Source organism: Syngnathoides biaculeatus, chromosome 5, assembly GCF_019802595.1.
Source record: "Syngnathoides biaculeatus isolate LvHL_M chromosome 5, ASM1980259v1, whole genome shotgun sequence".
In the NCBI taxonomy this organism is placed as follows: Eukaryota; Metazoa; Chordata; class Actinopteri; order Syngnathiformes; family Syngnathidae; genus Syngnathoides; species Syngnathoides biaculeatus.
Window position 1 is genome coordinate 7701817 of NC_084644.1, and position 15621 is coordinate 7717437.

The window sequence follows — 15621 nt, forward strand, 5'->3', positions numbered from 1 at the left end:
ATTTTCCGCTCAGCTCACCTGAGCAGTCGCGTGGCCGCCAGCCGAACGTTGGCGTCCTTGTCTGTGAACACGGCCGCCACCTCGGAGAGCAAACGTGACAAATGCTGCTCTAGCAGCGAAGGATTCATAGCCAGGAGCTCCCTCAAACCCAACAGGGCGCCGTGTTTCACGCTGCCATTGTAATGGTGGAGCTGGGACAACAGGTCCTGGTTTAAAAGGGGGAGATAAATGCACACAAAACGCTGTCAAATAAAAAGGATGCACTGCTGATTGTTTACACCTGAAAAAATGAACACTTACATTGATGCCCAGCTGCCTATTGGTGGTGGGACCACTGACGTCTGTCTTCAGCTGGTCAGGGAGATAAATCCCCTTTGAGCGGAAGCTCGCGTCGGTGGCGTTGTCTGCTCTCGGCTTCTTCTTTCCCACTTTTAACTTCACCTTTTGGAAGTCATCTTGCCTCTTCCTCTTCTTGGCTTTCATTTTCAGCGACCCGAAAGGAAGCCTTCGAACTGGATCGAAAGGCACACGCAGAGGATGGGAACACGTTTATATGATAATACGCATTGCAAAAATGCGAAAACTATGTTGAAATCAGATGATGAAAAGGACTCATTTCTTTTAGCCATGGAGCACCATCTGCTGCGCACGACCATTTGCAAGCTAACAGCATTAGCATCAGTCTCAATGTTTACTAAGCGACCTACCTCAGTGAAAAGTCTTGGTGCCACGTGCTAAAGGTTTACACTGCAATAAAGCCCCTTTGATGTTTGGAAGTGACGAAAAGGTACAGAGAATACTCTTATTTTTTCATAACTTAATATTTTTGGTTCTACAGTATCACGAATCAGTTTTTCAGATGGAACAAAGGTATGTTTGATTTCATCCCGCCAGCGTCCCTTTTGTCCTTTCGTCTGTTCGAACGCACACAGCGGCGGAGCTTAGAGGATTAAAGGTGAATACGCGTCATGCCTCGTTTTACACGTTGAGAAAGCAGGTGTAAAAATACTTTAATGCTAAACTAAAGCGATTTGTATGGACATATTGGGGATATATCGGACCAAAAAATATTTAAGTATCTGATATATACCACAGTTCTGGGTCGTGGAAAGCCTAACGGTGTGCCGCGGTGAGTATGACCAACACATTGCATAGTCGTCTTCGTAAATGCCTTGGATATTTAACTTGGTCTTTGAATAAAATTTGAATAGACTCCTGGACGCATGAAAAAAAAAATTAACGTAATCAATATTTATATATGGAAATTAAGTGTTTTTGCTCATTGATTTGGGATTATTTTACCTAGATTCCATCAAGACTGTGTATTTTGGAACAGGCATTATGAGTCCCGCACATCGTAGGTATTGAATAATGGTAAATTTAAAGGCGCACGTGTTTAAGATGCATGCTTAGAGTGACTTTAAAGCTTGTGGGCGCGAAGTGTGTTTTGGCGGTATGAAAAATGAAATGTTATGGATGGCTGTACATTGTACTACATAAAAACCTCCACAGAGCGCAGTACAATCACAACGAGGGAATTGATGACAATCTTAACAGTTCATGTTTTTTTACTGTTAGCACACCCTTTAAGATTAACAAAAAGTAACCCCACATGCAAATCAGTTAATGCGCGAGTTGTGATTAATTTTTAATTTAAATGGTGAGGATAAGCGGCTCAGAAAAATGTATGGATGGATAAATGCATTGTATTTGACGGGTAAATTGCCCCTACCAACGTGGCCGTTTCGTAGGCTTGCCACTTTAGCCGATATGCTCGAGTACGCTGGCCTATCTAGTATTTTGTCCATATCTGTGCTGCATTGTGTCTTATTGCGACCATTTGGATCAGTGACACACGGTTGGAGGAACTTTCATTACAGACATCGCAGGTAAATGTTGGTCTCCTGTAAGGTTTTTTTTTTTTTGCCGAAATTGTTTGATTAATGGAGTCAATCTGCGTCGTTTCTTCAAAACGTAAACGCTTTTCTAAAATGGCTGACTAGGCCCGAAACGAAGCCATGTATGAAACAACGAAAACGATTTTTCCCCCTTTAATGGACGACCGAATTGTATTTTGACGACGTTTATCTGAACCTAAGATGGCTGCCCTGGTGTGACTTTATTCTTCTTTGTTTTGAACGTCAGATCGGTGAATAAAAAACGACGAAATGAATTTCAACTCTTCAAACAACCCGAACACAGGGTCGAACTGGAAAGCAAAGAATAAATCTGGAAAGGTAAGGGTTGAGTGACAAAAGCTGCATATGTTTTTTTGGAAATTATTTCCCCAAAAAATGATGGCTGCTCTGCTGGAGAAATCCCTTGCATTTAGTTTACATTTCAAGTAGTTGTGAGTGCATTATCACCCACCCCTTCACACTGCGAACCTCAATCACCATGCCCTCGCTTATAATTTTCATGCAACGCCTCATTCACTGAGTCTGGTGCATGGTTAGGCTGGATGATGAAATCATCATAACCTACATGATGATAGAGGATTTCCTGATGTTTGGAACATCACAGCATTTGTATTTTCCACTTGAGTGGAATAAAATTCACAATAGCCTTTATGATGCATTCACTGTAATCTTCTAATGGTAAAAATAAAATATACTAGCAGTTCTTATAGATTACATCCTACCTTAGAACTGTTTTTTTTTTTTTAATTAGACATGATTCCAAATGTGGAATTCTAGATGAATACAGAAAGCCACCTTATTTTACTGGTGCTTTTTACCTCTAATCCGTTTGTTTGCATTTCTGCATTCAGATGTGAACATCCCAAACAAGGCAGAACATTTGTCTGGTGGTTGGTTGGGCTCTCTGCTTCAAGTTTCTACCTTGACCCAGACCCTCCTGCATGGAGTTTGAATGTTCTCTTTGTGCTACCATGGGTTTGTATCCCCTGTAATTGACTGGCGACCTGGTAGCCAAGTAGCTCAGTGGTTAGAGCATTGGTTTGGTTTTTAAACCAGGGGTCGTGAGTTCGTATCCCGTTGGGGACTCCGCTCCCCAAGAGTTTTTGCGTGTAAAAACTGTGCCAAATACATACGTGGGTTCATCTGAGATGTCACGCTGTGGCGACCCCAAACAGGACAAGCCGCCGAAAGAAACTTACTTACATTTTTAATTGACTGGCAACCACAAGGTGGAGCTAGCCGACAGTCAGCTGGGATATGCGACCCAATTGAGCACAAGCACAATAGAATACAAATGCATGCATCCAAGGAAGATGAAGTCAAAAGTGTTCAAATGAAAATAAAGTGAAAATTTGCTAATTTTTTTTGTTCCTTTGACATGTTTGGAAGTGGGATTGAGTGAGGTCTTGTGCCTCTATCGAGTTCATCTGGCCACCGGCCTGACTCCTCATTCATTGAATATCTGTGTTTGCACGACACCAGATGCACATTCTCACGTGATGAGAAGTCACACCGACTCGTGGTTGTTTGCACACCTGTAGCCATGACACTGCTGGTGCAGGGGCTTTGTGGAAATGGTGGCGTGTACATCGTATACAGAGGAGTTCCGTCCACACCTGAGTGTCGCCATATCACTAATCACTGTATGTCTCTCTCCTTCATGTGGACTTATTCCCTGCGCTTGACAGGGCAAGTACCGCCCGCAGCCCTCTGCTGACATAGGTAAGTCTTTCATCCACGGTACACCGCCTGTGCTGAGAAAATTGAAGCGTGAGACTTTATTGTCTCCGCTTCATATAATGGGTTGTGGCTTGACTACTGCTCTCTGGTACTCTCAGCGATTAGGGCTGTTGTGTGCCATTCTTTGCACTTGTTCAAAGGAGAGCAATATGCTGTTCCAGGTGGGGCGGGGGGAGCCAGAACACCATAATTTTGCCTCTTTCAGGCAGACAGGAAGGCAACTTGTGCACGTTTTGCACAGCGGATACGCTGTTTTAAAAACATTTTGCCTTACTCAGAACTAATAGCTACCTAGAAGGTTTTAAAGTGCGACAGATTCCAGCTCAGGATTTGCAACATCACCCAAACCTCACTCTTAGAGTCTTAAGTGTCGTGCTAGCCAGGGGGTTGAAGCTCACATCTTTTAGCCTGCTGGTTAGCTAACTTGAGATTCAAACCAGGGTCAGTGGTCATCTGGGTGGCTGGCCTTTGGTGAGTGAGGTATTCCAGGGGTGAGTGTAACACATGCCAGATAACGCTGTGCAAAAAGTATATTAGTCAAACCTCACTCCTCGAAAGCCTTAAGAGTAGCGCTAGCCTGTGGGTTAGCAGTTCGGACTTTCAGCCTGCTGGTTAACGCACTCGACTGTCAACCTGAAGGATGATGGTCATGTGGGTTTGAGGCTCAGGCAGGACGCAGCTGGCTGACTACTGTTACATGAGTTTGGCAATTAATTGTGCAAGATCAGTCTTAACATCATTAACAATAACAGCAGCCCTTGTCAAACTACCTGTAAACACCAGGAATTTCCTGCGTTCTTGGATTGCTGAGTGTAAACGGCAATGATGCGGTCATGAGGTCTGGATGACGTCAACCGTGCAATTTTCCACCTTTGGAAGTAGTACCAGAGCCGTAGCAGAGCTGGTACTAAGCCGGTGTCTTGTGAGATTCCTGGACTGGTTAAAAAAGTTGAACACTTGCATCTCCGATCTTACTCCATTGAAAGCATTTCAAATTGCTGCTCTGTTCGGATCATCTGTTATGGCTTTGACGTGCCAATTTTGTCACTGCTCTCTATAAGGGTCTGTCTCCCAAAAACAAAGACATTTTTACCAATGGATTGCACCGACTGTTATAAAAAGAAAATGGGTGGAAATAATGTGTGTTAGTCGTCTTCAGGGTAGGACATTCGTGAAAGGCTTGCTTGAGTTATGTTAACACACTTTTGATACGATACGGCTTGCAGGCTATCAAGAAATCGTTACATAGCCTAGCAAGCTAGCTCTAATTGTTGTGCGTAAACATGCTAGTGTCTGTCGAATAAATAATATGACTAGAAGTGTGATTTCCTATCTTTACGGAGCCATGGCACATACTGTATTTTACGCACTTAAAAAAGCCTTTAATTTTCTAAAAAAAAAAAAAAAAAAAAAAATCGACAGCCTTTAATTCCGGTGCACCTTATGTGTACATTGAGTTAAAAAATCTCTAAAAATGTTGTCCGGCTTTGTAAAGTACTCTGCGTGATTGCCTGTCGGACCATTTTCTTCTGATACGGGGACGTAATACCAACACTGGCAGCGATAAACCAATCGGAGAATGTTACATAGTACGTACAATATTTACACTAAAATCCGGCACGCCTCCAGTCGGACACTACAAAACATTTGTAGCTACAAATTACGCGGTTGTAAATGGTAATAGAGCAGCTGTGCGCGAATTCGACATCAATGACTGGTTCGGAAGTGGGGGAATCAAGAAAATGAATTGCCCCGAGTTATCCGAGGGAGCAAAGCGAGGAGGCCACATTTAGAAGATGTACTTTAATGGATTGTAGAAATTGAGAGGAGGTCCCAATAAGTGGTTGGTGGTTTATTCCCCCTTATTCAAGAATTTTGGGTTTTTTACAATTTATTTTCTTCAGTTAACAATTTACATGGGTGTAAATTATACATGGGGTTTCACTATTTCCAGTCCTCTGGGTTCCACTGGATAGGAATCTTAGCTTCCAAAGCATCATGTTCTGTTCATATTGGAATTGTGCACCTATAATATTTCGTCTGACACTCACCACGGTGTTTCGCCAGTATATATCAGAGGAACATCTTTCCAGACCGTGCCACCCCTCAGCAAACAGCTGGATGGGATCCCAGTCCTTGGTAAGCAAGATTCAAGCATACACTTTGACTGCTGGACAAAATGCACAGCGTGGTCAACGATTTACATGTTTTCAGGTCTCCAGTATGTGTGGGAGTATCGCAGCCCAAGTCAGACTATCCCACCACACTATGAGTGCAAGCTTTGCATGGTTTGCCGTTCACAGCATGATATGCTCGCTCATGTGAAAGGCTGGAAACACAACTATCTATACTTGGTGAGTAGTTTGGCTTTTTAAGAGTTAACATGTTATTCACTAAATTAAAATCGGCCAATATTTAACTATTTCTTGAAATTGTGGCCACAGTTCCATGGCCTGTATGTCCAGTGCGTGAGAGACAAAATAGTTTGAGCCTAAACTGTGGGGATTACCTATCAAACCTGGCCCTCCACGTTTGCACCCATGGGTTTAAGATGACTTTTCCGCCGGCGTGCTTCCATGGCTTTACTAAATCACACGATTGGGAATGTGAAAAATATTATTTTGTCCTTGTTTGCTGGAGTTACAAATTATGCAGCTCATATAATATTTTAAGAGATTTGCAGTGCCAGAGATGCGCGACAGTGAACAATTCTCCAATATCAACAAACGCCTGCTACCTTACAGCTAGCTAACTGCAGTTAGCACCAATGCACGTTGTTTTGAAAATGTGGTGCAGTTCTACTCAAAGTCAGAGTTGTTGCTATAACTGGTGACTTTCTTCTGCATTTTATGGTCAATTCCGGTATCAGTTTTTACAAAGCAACAATACCGACAGGGGGACAGTGCCTGTTTAAAAGAAATGGACCTAGATGACCAGATAATGTGTTCTTATATTGCAAAATCAATCAAGAAGGCAGCGATCTTGAGTCGTATTTTAAAGATGGCGGTATAGACATCGTGCGCGTGACGTCATCGTTGTTCGCGACGCCATATAGCCAGTCAAACAAAGCCGCTCTGCAGACATAATTGCTTCTGAACTCTCACTTGGTTATTGATTACCCTGTCTGCAACCGGGGTTGGTTGTTGGCCTTGGGTTGACCTCTTATTGTACCAGCTATGGAATAGTTCCTTTTCGTTGCTTTCAGTTGTTTGACGTTTTTTTTGTCATTTCACGTGAACTTCCAGTGCCTTGAAACCTCCTGACCCCACGTGCACAACGCTTTATCAGGTCGATCGATTTTGCGAATGAAGTCGCTTAAGAGTGGTAATTTCCTTCTTTCCAACTGTATCGGCGATACCTCGTTCCATCCAATGCTATCAGAACTTATTTTTGGCATATCTTTCAATTTCTTTCACTCGAGAGCCATCTTTCCTCTTGAGCACAGTCATCGTGTTCACCTGAAAATGGCCCCAGGATCTGCCTCTGTATACAACAAGCGTTTTCATTGGTCAGGAGGAAAACATTTGACCACTCAGACGTGTATCTAATCTTCCACCTCTCTTGCAAATTCGGAACCTGAACGAGTGTGGATTCTGGCACGGGTTACGGTCGGAATATTGCAGAAAAACGGAGAATATCAATTTGTTTTAATCAATGCAATTTAAAAAGACGGAATTCCGCCTATAGATGGACAAATCACGTCTGCATAGGAGGGGGCTTGGCGACATCTCCCGCTTACAACATCCATTCCAAATTTGAATAGCCTACTGCCTCCCAACAAATAGCACGACCACCTTGAATAGACCATGGTCAAGAGCAAATATGGTTGCATATTCACAAGTCTCAGGAAAGCACTGTTCATAGATGTCTCCTGACAAAGAATCACTTCTTCGATAAGGCTTCCTTCGTTCACTTTCACACACACTGGACGTGTCGAATCTGGAGCAGAGTATCCTCATAAATTAAAACTCATTCCAGTCCTGGCGTCATACAAGTTGATGAGGTGGCGTCTGTGATCAGTTGGGGAATAAAATTTACTGACTACACCACTTTTCCAAATATATATTAGGACACAAGTCTTATTTTTTTTTTTACTCTGAAACATTTCATCGCAGAAAAAGGCCCACCCTGACAGAGTCCATTGGGAGGAAGAAGATGCCATCAAAGACCCTGCTGTAAGGAAGATGATTAAAGATTCTTTGGCTGAAGTGGAGCAGTTAGAGGGCAGGGGACAAGTCAAGGTCTGTTTGACTTTTGTCACTATATCAAATATTTCAAAAGCCCTAGAACTTGGTAAGATCTAACTTTGGATGTTATAAGTTGGATGGGTTCAAATTTCATATTTGTTTTGGTGATGCTTTTAGGTGCTCATGAAAGAGCCCTTTAAAGTAGCTGCTTTCAAAGGACTCCGTAAGTAACATTACTATCAAGTTGTTTTCAGTGTGTAAAAGGTGTCCTGCTGGGATCCTTGGTGCCACTTGAGTACTTTGTGTTCCCAGATTCTGCTCAACCTAAGCCATTGCCTATGTCAGGAACCGGCATGGGACCAAATGGACCTACCTTTGGTAAATTTTGTTCTGTAGCTTCCTAGTGTGTCCTTTAATAAATCTGCACAAACATTACTCTCGTTTCTTAGGTTCGATGTTCAGTGACCAGTCGCGTCATGAGGAGTTTCCTCGTAATGATGACGGTCCTTACAATGACTTTTCGGATGAATATCGAGATGAATTTGAGCCACCCAACTTCAAACGCTTTGCATCCAATCGTCGTTTCTCAGACTCCAATTCCGATAAATATCAGGATGACTATGAGTCCTCCAACTTTGGGCGCTTTTCACCCAAGGAGCATTTCTCAGACCCCGAGATGAGTCCAAGACCATATCCACGTGGGTCTGGGGATGATTTTAGCCCAAATAATGGACGGGATCGTTTTGGCTCTGGTCGAATGTTTCCTGACCAGTTCCGGGGCCCCCAGATGAGAACCAGTTTATTGGACATACCTGTGAAGAAACCATTTGACAGGCCAAGAGCCATGAAAGCACCATCAGACAGTGGCTGTGATTCAGACTCACTGCTCCATTATTTGGTAGATACTTCATTTTATGCCAAACATTCTTCTGTTCATCACTGACCCACAGTAATTTTTATGGAATTTCATCTTTTCAGGAGACCTTCCGGATAGAGAATGAGAGTGATGCACAGTTAGTGCTGAAGGTGACACAGAAACTAACGGAGCTGCTGATGGAATACAGGCTCAAGACTATCGCACCAGAAGTAAGGCACTACATTCATGGCGATTAATGGATCTTGAAGAGAGACAAGTGGACTTTTTAGTTATAAAGAAATCCAGAGATATTCTTTTGAAGACAATGCACATCTTGAATTGTTTTTGCTTCGGAACTTTCCTTTCCGTATGGAACGCGACCACCCGAAAGTACTCTGAGGAAAGGTGGTATGAATTCTAATAATGGTGAGGAATCAGAATCAGCTTTGATGGCCAAGTGGGTAAAAACACACAAGGAATTTTTCTCCGGCAGTCGGTGCTACCCTGGTACGACATTCAGAACAAGGAACAACATGGCAACAATAACAAGGGACATTTCTGTTTATAGGAAGTATTCCTTATAAGACGTAATGTTACCTCGATACGACAACTTTTTCCCCCAAGGTTTTACAAAAAGAAAGTCGCCCTAATGATTTGTGGGAGGAATATTTCAAATCAACAAAGTTCACCAACTAAAAGTAAATATGCTTGAGTCTTCCACGCCAGAGATGCGCATCATCGATACTCTCCATCAGTTAGGACAAGCGGAGTAGAATTCGTTATAATCAGTGTGTTCATTTCCTGTCCGAAAGCAAGGACCAGTTTTATCTCGCCCAGACCAGATATTCTACTAAGGTAAAGATAATATTGTATGAACGTTGGGAGATTTGACTTGCAGAGGCCCAGCGTCATAATATTGAACATATGCAAGTCTTGGGACCAAGGGAACAAAAGGCATGTCAAACTAGGAGCAGAAAGTTTACACCCTCACTTGTCATCAATTTACAACATCCTGAAGTCTTAATATTGCCCGCTACGAAGTTGCTATCAGACAGGACGCACTCGTGATCCTAACCACTAGGCAAATTCAGATAAAGGACTCCCACATAAGACATGAAGGTGGTAACTCTGCACCAAAAAATGTAGATCTGACAAAGCCTTCCGGATAAAAGGTCAAACAATCAGTAAGTCCAGTTGTCTCTCTTCCACTTTGGACGATTGTCTATATTAAAGACTCCTTTAGTGCCAGTCCTCCAAATTAACACAGGTATCTGACTTCTTAAACCATCCATGGCCTGTGTTCTACCTTGAGATGACTGTCTTAACCTCTCATATCATCCGTATTTGTTTATCCTGTCGCTTTTGTCAGTTATTGCAAAGTAAAAGTCTGATCATCTTTTAATCTTGATTACCTTTCTCTAGGGTCGTAGTCCGAGCAGCTCAATGAACTCAAGTTTCTTGTCATCGTCCTCTTCCAGTTTACCAAGAAGCAATGACAGATACTCTCGAGCCTTACCTAAAGGTACACTAGCGATCAGCTCACCTTTCCATCATGACATTTTGTTCAAATTCAATTGAGAATGTGGTCTGGCCTTCATGGCTTGTGCTGTTTAAAAATATTTGGTCACAGATCGTTCCTACAAACATCCAACTTGAACTTTATGACAAATGATGACTTCTGTTGGAAGTTTGTGACAGTTTTACAAAACTAGTTCAGTTCACCATATTTTCCACACTACAAATTGTACTTAAAACCCTTTAATCTTCTGCCCCGTTTGTGCTTCGAGTTCGAAAATCTGTAAAAATTGTCCGACTTTGGCAACCAGTTTGTTTTTGACTGTCAGACCATTTTCCAGTGAGACAGGAACTAATGCATACACTACATACGGTTGTGGCGATAAGCGAATAAGACATTATATATGTACACTACGCACGCTTACCTCTGGTAGGTATACTACCTGTATGGTGCAAAACATGCTTGTCTAAAGACCCCCGAAAATGGCGTCAGCGAAGAGACATGCTTACAAGGCACAACTCAAAACTACAGGGTACTAGTTACACAGTTGTAAATGGTAATAGAGCATCTGCAAAATATCAATGAATCTTTGGTTTGGAAGTGGAGAAATCAAGATGATTAACTGGATCGAGTTATGAAGAAACAGTTTCTGTGGGAACATTGCGAGGTGGCCAGTTAGAAGACGTTCTTGAAGAATTGCCCCACATAATGTATTATCTGCAGAAATAGACCTCAGAGTTGAGACTGTGCTTTATGATCGGGTGCGTTTTGTGGTATGAAAAATAATGGTACCGTAGTTTGGCCTTGCCTAATGTTTGGTCTTTCCCCAATTTGTTTTTCCTCCAGGTCAGTCTCGGTTCTTGGATGGCGCCCTCAGATTCTAGAGATGTCACGTCTGATGACATTGGTCTTCTTCGTGTCCATTTGCAGTGAACATATAGGAGTAACTGTACATAAATTCTTTTAAGCTTTTTATTTGACTATTTTCAGTCTGTTATTTACTTTGAAAACAGAAAATGGATGGATGATTAAGTTGTTTGCTGATTATGCCACAACAAAAAATGTTCAATTCCTGCAATAAACTAGTTACATAAAATCATTTCTCATTGCTATGTTAGACAACATACAAGTGTTGTAACTGGTTGTGACAAAAAGGTATTCAAGGACAAAAACTTGACTGCAACCCTACAAAAAAACAAGTGCAATTCTTTCAAGACAGTCGTTAATGATGAAATGCTTCTAGGGTCCAAGGCATCGGTCCAAAAACTGCCTTGAAGATGGGGACATAAAGGATCGGGTGCTGTGACGATTAAGGACTAGGAAAAAAAATTTTCCACCCCAAAAAAACTTCCAGTGTACAGCTACTCCGTTAATGCAGCCCCTAGTTGGCAAAGTTCTGCATTTCGGTCGGCGTGATAAATTTTGTTATCGCATTTTCTCCCAGCAACTCTTGGCTGAGTTTACGGGCCATGGAAACATGTTTCAACGATTTAAACTGCACCATGGCCGTGCAAGAACCATTGTCGCTTAAAATACTAATATCCTCCGCTGTGACTTTATATTTGTGGGAAAGCTTTTTCATCAGACTGTCCTTCATACATTCAGACATGTTTTGAACCAATAGGCACGTTTTTGGAGCCAGTTTCTTTCCTGGGATTTCACTTCCCGTGTGCGTTCTCCTCTTGAAACTCTTCCGAGGCCACTGTATTTCCCTTCGTTTTTTAACCATCTCGTCTCTGCTTATTATTGACACTTTTATGTGCCCTGACCCAACAAGCAAGCCGTCACGGGTCATTGCATGTTCGTAGTCTGCCTTCTGGTTAAAAATAAGAAAAGCCGTGTCCGTTCTGTTGGATTCCTTGTCGAGTAGATGTTGTACTCTTGACCTTGGTAATTTATGACATTCCAAATATCTCCTTAAATCAGTCTTAGTCGTCGTTAATGGGAGATTGCAGACCTGGACAATGTACTCTTCCCTTTCACTGATAAATCTGGGCTTTTTAGAGTGGTTGCAGTTGTCCTCTGGAACTAGTCGTTTGCGCTTTCCTGAGTCTGTGAGGGAGTTTCTCTCACAGTCCTCCATCTGAGCCTTTTCAGATTCTTTTATCGCTAAGTTCCACAGCTTCTCTGTGGCGTTGCGTATCTCCACACAGATGGGCCCCATGTACTTGCTATTAAACTGCAGCGCATCATCGGCGTCTTGCTTACGGGCAAACTTGACTAGGCACACACAACGGTGTTCCAACTTCATGTTTACAACTTCCCCCACATTCAGCCCTTTGAAGAAAGAGCAAATGTCCTCCTTTGTGGTCGAGAGTGGCAGTCCAAAAAGCCTCACGTAGCCTGGCATTGATAACTCTGGTTTTGGTGTAATTGCGCTGCTGTCCTCCTGGCGGTCAAGGTCTGGCAAAACCTCCCACTGTTCACTTTGATAGGTTTGCAGACTTTCCAGCACAGTACGAACCCCTAAAAGAAACGCATTCTGTAAAGGGTCTGGCATCTCTGACGGACCAGAATTCTGACTGCCCTCAACTGGAGTGGAAAAGTCTTTGTATTTAAGTGGATTGTCACATTTGAGTGAGGATAGACTGGGAGCAAAAGGATGATAAACCTTGTCGGTGGGTATCTCGTCAGCAGTCTGTAGGAAATCACTCGGAACAGGTGGTGATAAAATTTTGGGTTCGTGTGACTTGTCACACATCGGCGGACACCCGCTGGGAACGGGTCTTGTTCTCGGATCACATGGCTTATCAAAGGTCTGTAAAGACTCGTTATGATTGTTATGCAAATATAGTTTGGGAGCATGGGGCTTGTCGAAAGTCTGTACTTCAGCGTGATCAGGCGGTGACAAAATGACGGGAGAATACGCCGACGCAGTTCTAGGATCATGGGGCTTGTCGGTAGTCTGGAAAACTTCAGTGTGACTAGGAGGTGACAAAATCGTGGGAGAACGGGCTGACGCAGTTCTAGGATCACGGGGCTTGTCTGAAGTCTGGATGAATTCATTGGCTACAGAAAGTGGCGAGATTGTGGGAAAACGCACTGATACAGTTCTACAGTCATCAGTTGACATCTGTGGGAGAACTTCCTCGTGTGGCAGAGGTTCACTGAGGGACCGTTTCTTCTTCTTATTCCAAAAGTATGTCAGTTTCCGTTTCACCTCTGAAATGCTACTCTTGTGTAAAATCACCTTTGAGCCTTTCAGGAAGCGCCCGCTGTAGCGAAGTGCACGTCGAGCGTCGTTTCCGGACGCGAACTCTATCAAGGCCTCCCGCCGCGGTCCTCCCAGGATGTAGACGCGGCCCACGGCTGTGCGCGAACGGGCGAAAAAGTCCCGGATGTCCTCGGTGCTCGCCTCCATGTCGAGGCCCTCCACCCGCACGGAGCGTTCCATCTTTTCGTCCCTGTAGTTCTGTCTCAAACAAGCGGCGTGTTTCCTGAAAGACAATAGTAAAAATAAAAAAAAAAGATGAGGGAGAAGAAATAAAAATAGCTTAGACGGAGAAATATTGCAACTTACGACAGCCGACTACAGTTTAGTGATAAATGTCTCGCTGCGTGTGGATATATATCCCTTTGCCGCCACTCTCGGTTCCGCCCATCTTTTTTCATTTTTTTTGTTTTTGCTGTACGGTGATTGGTCGAGCAGTAGGCTGACTACGTGTTTGACCAATCAGAGGACTTCAGCGCCTATGCATTCATGGCAGGAAATTCACCCATGAGGACAATGTTTAAAAAAAAAAAAAACATTTTTTTTCAACTCAAAAATAATAAAACCCGTAACTGTTAGAAAACAACTACACAAAAATGGAGATTAAATATTCTCTTAGATAAAAATAAATTGGTTTTCCTTCTCGACGTTTTTAAGGACCGGACAGGCTTTCGTCCACACAGGAAAAAAAAAAAAAAAACATTCTAAGCTTAAAAATGGCGATGTAATTATTGCAGATACTGTATCTATGAAGGGAAAAAATGGGGGGGGGGGCAGCAGTATCTACTGTTCTTTTAATCTTGGACAGAACAATGCGTCTCTAGAACGGAAATGCAATTCAAATGCATGCATTATAAACACTATTATGAGTTAGGGTTAGGGTCACTAAATGTTCTTTACACTGTAAATATTGATTAAACTGTAATTCAATATTTCATGTATCAATATAAATATAGCTCCAAACGATGTTCTCGCTGTACAACAAATACTGTGGCATAATTGGGACTTTTGCAAACCAAGGGGTTACATATGATATTCCAGTCCATCCATCCAATTTTCCAAGCCACTTATCCTCACAAGGGTTAAGATGGACTTCAGTATCTTCAGATGAAAGGTGGGCTACACCCTGAAGTGGTCGCCAATCAGTCGGAGGGCACATTTCAACACCATCACTCAGCAGGAATCAATCCCACGCTGCTTACACCAAATTCAGGGATGTGTACCACTACACCATCAGTGACTCCGAATATCCAAGTATCTACTATATGTATCTATTTAAAAAATAATACTAATACACTTACCAGTGAATTCTTTTAAACATGTGAGCACAAAACGGAGACACTGCTTGGTGCTTATTGACATTGGGCTCCAAAACAGAAACTTCATGGCAAGTACTGTAATTCCCGTCGCTGTTAATTTTGTGTCTTAATCCAATTCAATGTAACATAATACATAATGCACACTTCTTTAATTTTCGTCTGACAATCTCCTTCAGAGACACTTTAAATCCCCACCCCCAACCCTGTCATTCTGTTCAACTCTCTCAACCACAAAGGCTTCCTTTTTTTCAATGTGCGGCACTTTTCTTTTTCAATTTATTTGTCTTTCCCTCATAATGGCACATCATGTCAACGACTGTGAATGAGTAACTACTGTGATGGGGGGGGGGGTTTCTAAAGAATGCAAGAATGAAATCTAACAAGGATTTACAGTAATTGCATTCGGGGTAACTATGCTCAAAAGTTAGACACAGCCATCCATCCATTTTCTTTGCCGTTATCCTTACGAGGGTCGCGGGGAGCTGTCAACGGGCAGGAGGCGGGGTACACCCTGAACTGGTCGTAGGGCACATAGAGACAGACAATAGTAAAACTCAAAATCACATCTAGCGGCAATTTAGAGTGTCCAATTAATGTCGCATGTTTTTGGGATGTGGGAGGAAACCGGAGTGGCCAGAGAAAACCCACACAGGCATGGGGAGAACACACAAACTCCCCACAGGCGGGTAAGGGATCGAACCCGGGACCTCAGAACTGTGAGGCTAACGCTTTACTAGCTGATCACACCGTGCCGCCAAGTCAAATTCACTAATTACTAATTTCATACATAGGAATGCTTTAATCTGGACTAAAGGTTTAGTGTTAACACCGTCAAATGAGTCTATTGATGACACGGAATATGGTTTGATCATT

At 42.7% G+C, this 15621-nt stretch overlaps 3 protein-coding genes across 11 annotated transcripts in view; 1 reads left to right on the top strand and 2 right to left on the bottom strand.

The window, feature by feature from the left end:
• The window catches only part of tex10 (testis expressed 10), a 15369-nt gene extending 14224 nt beyond the window's left edge, over positions 1–1145 (bottom strand). Inside the window, exons 1-3 of one of the 2 annotated variants that reach the window (XM_061819183.1) lie at positions 1091–1145; positions 301–512; positions 19–206 (exon numbers count right to left, since the gene is read on the bottom strand). In XM_061819183.1, coding sequence (XP_061675167.1) covers positions 19–206; positions 301–483 — 371 coding nt within the window. In that variant the 5' untranslated portion in view covers positions 484–512; positions 1091–1145. Of the gene's footprint in view, positions 1–18; positions 207–300; positions 513–707; positions 846–1090 lie in introns of those variants that run through there. The other variant, XM_061819182.1, reaches the window with a different exon arrangement.
• On the top strand, positions 732–11190 carry si:ch211-197h24.6 (uncharacterized). 8 transcript variants are annotated; one of them, XM_061819208.1, is made up of 12 exons: positions 732–787; positions 2146–2237; positions 3608–3641; positions 5727–5798; positions 5874–6013; positions 7775–7900; positions 8024–8069; positions 8159–8224; positions 8296–8744; positions 8825–8932; positions 10125–10224; positions 11065–11190. In XM_061819208.1, the coding sequence occupies exons 2-12, from the start codon at positions 2169–2171 to the stop codon at positions 11100–11102; spliced, it is 1248 nt and encodes a 415-aa protein (XP_061675192.1). In that variant the 5' UTR covers positions 732–787; positions 2146–2168; the 3' UTR covers positions 11103–11190. The 8 variants fall into 8 exon arrangements, with proteins under 8 accessions (XP_061675192.1, XP_061675196.1, XP_061675191.1 ...); XM_061819207.1 differs by lacking the exon at positions 732–787 and adding an exon at positions 975–1129; XM_061819204.1 differs by lacking the exon at positions 732–787 and adding an exon at positions 1738–1889.
• rbm12ba (RNA binding motif protein 12Ba) lies at positions 11177–13870 on the bottom strand. The gene is made up of 2 exons (XM_061819198.1): positions 13739–13870; positions 11177–13655 (listed from the first exon to the last, which is right to left on the bottom strand). The coding sequence occupies exons 1-2, from the start codon at positions 13828–13830 to the stop codon at positions 11600–11602; spliced, it is 2148 nt and encodes a 715-aa protein (XP_061675182.1). The 5' UTR covers positions 13831–13870; the 3' UTR covers positions 11177–11599.
• Positions 13871–15621: the final 1751 nt, after the last annotated feature.

Coding starts and splice junctions, on each gene's coding strand:
- si:ch211-197h24.6 (XM_061819208.1), top strand. CDS start 2,169: ATGAATTTCAACTCTTCAAACAACCCGAACACAGGGTCGAACTGGAAA. Junction 8,745..8,824: donor ACTCACTGCTCCATTATTTG/GTAGATACTTCA, acceptor TCATCTTTTCAG/GAGACCTTCCGGATAGAGAA. Junction 10,225..11,064: donor CTCTCGAGCCTTACCTAAAG/GTACACTAGCGA, acceptor TTTTTCCTCCAG/GTCAGTCTCGGTTCTTGGAT.
- rbm12ba (XM_061819198.1), bottom strand. CDS start 13,830: ATGAAAAAAGATGGGCGGAACCGAGAGTGGCGGCAAAGGGATATATAT. Junction 13,656..13,738: donor CTAAACTGTAGTCGGCTGTC/GTAAGTTGCAAT, acceptor ATTGTCTTTCAG/GAAACACGCCGCTTGTTTGA.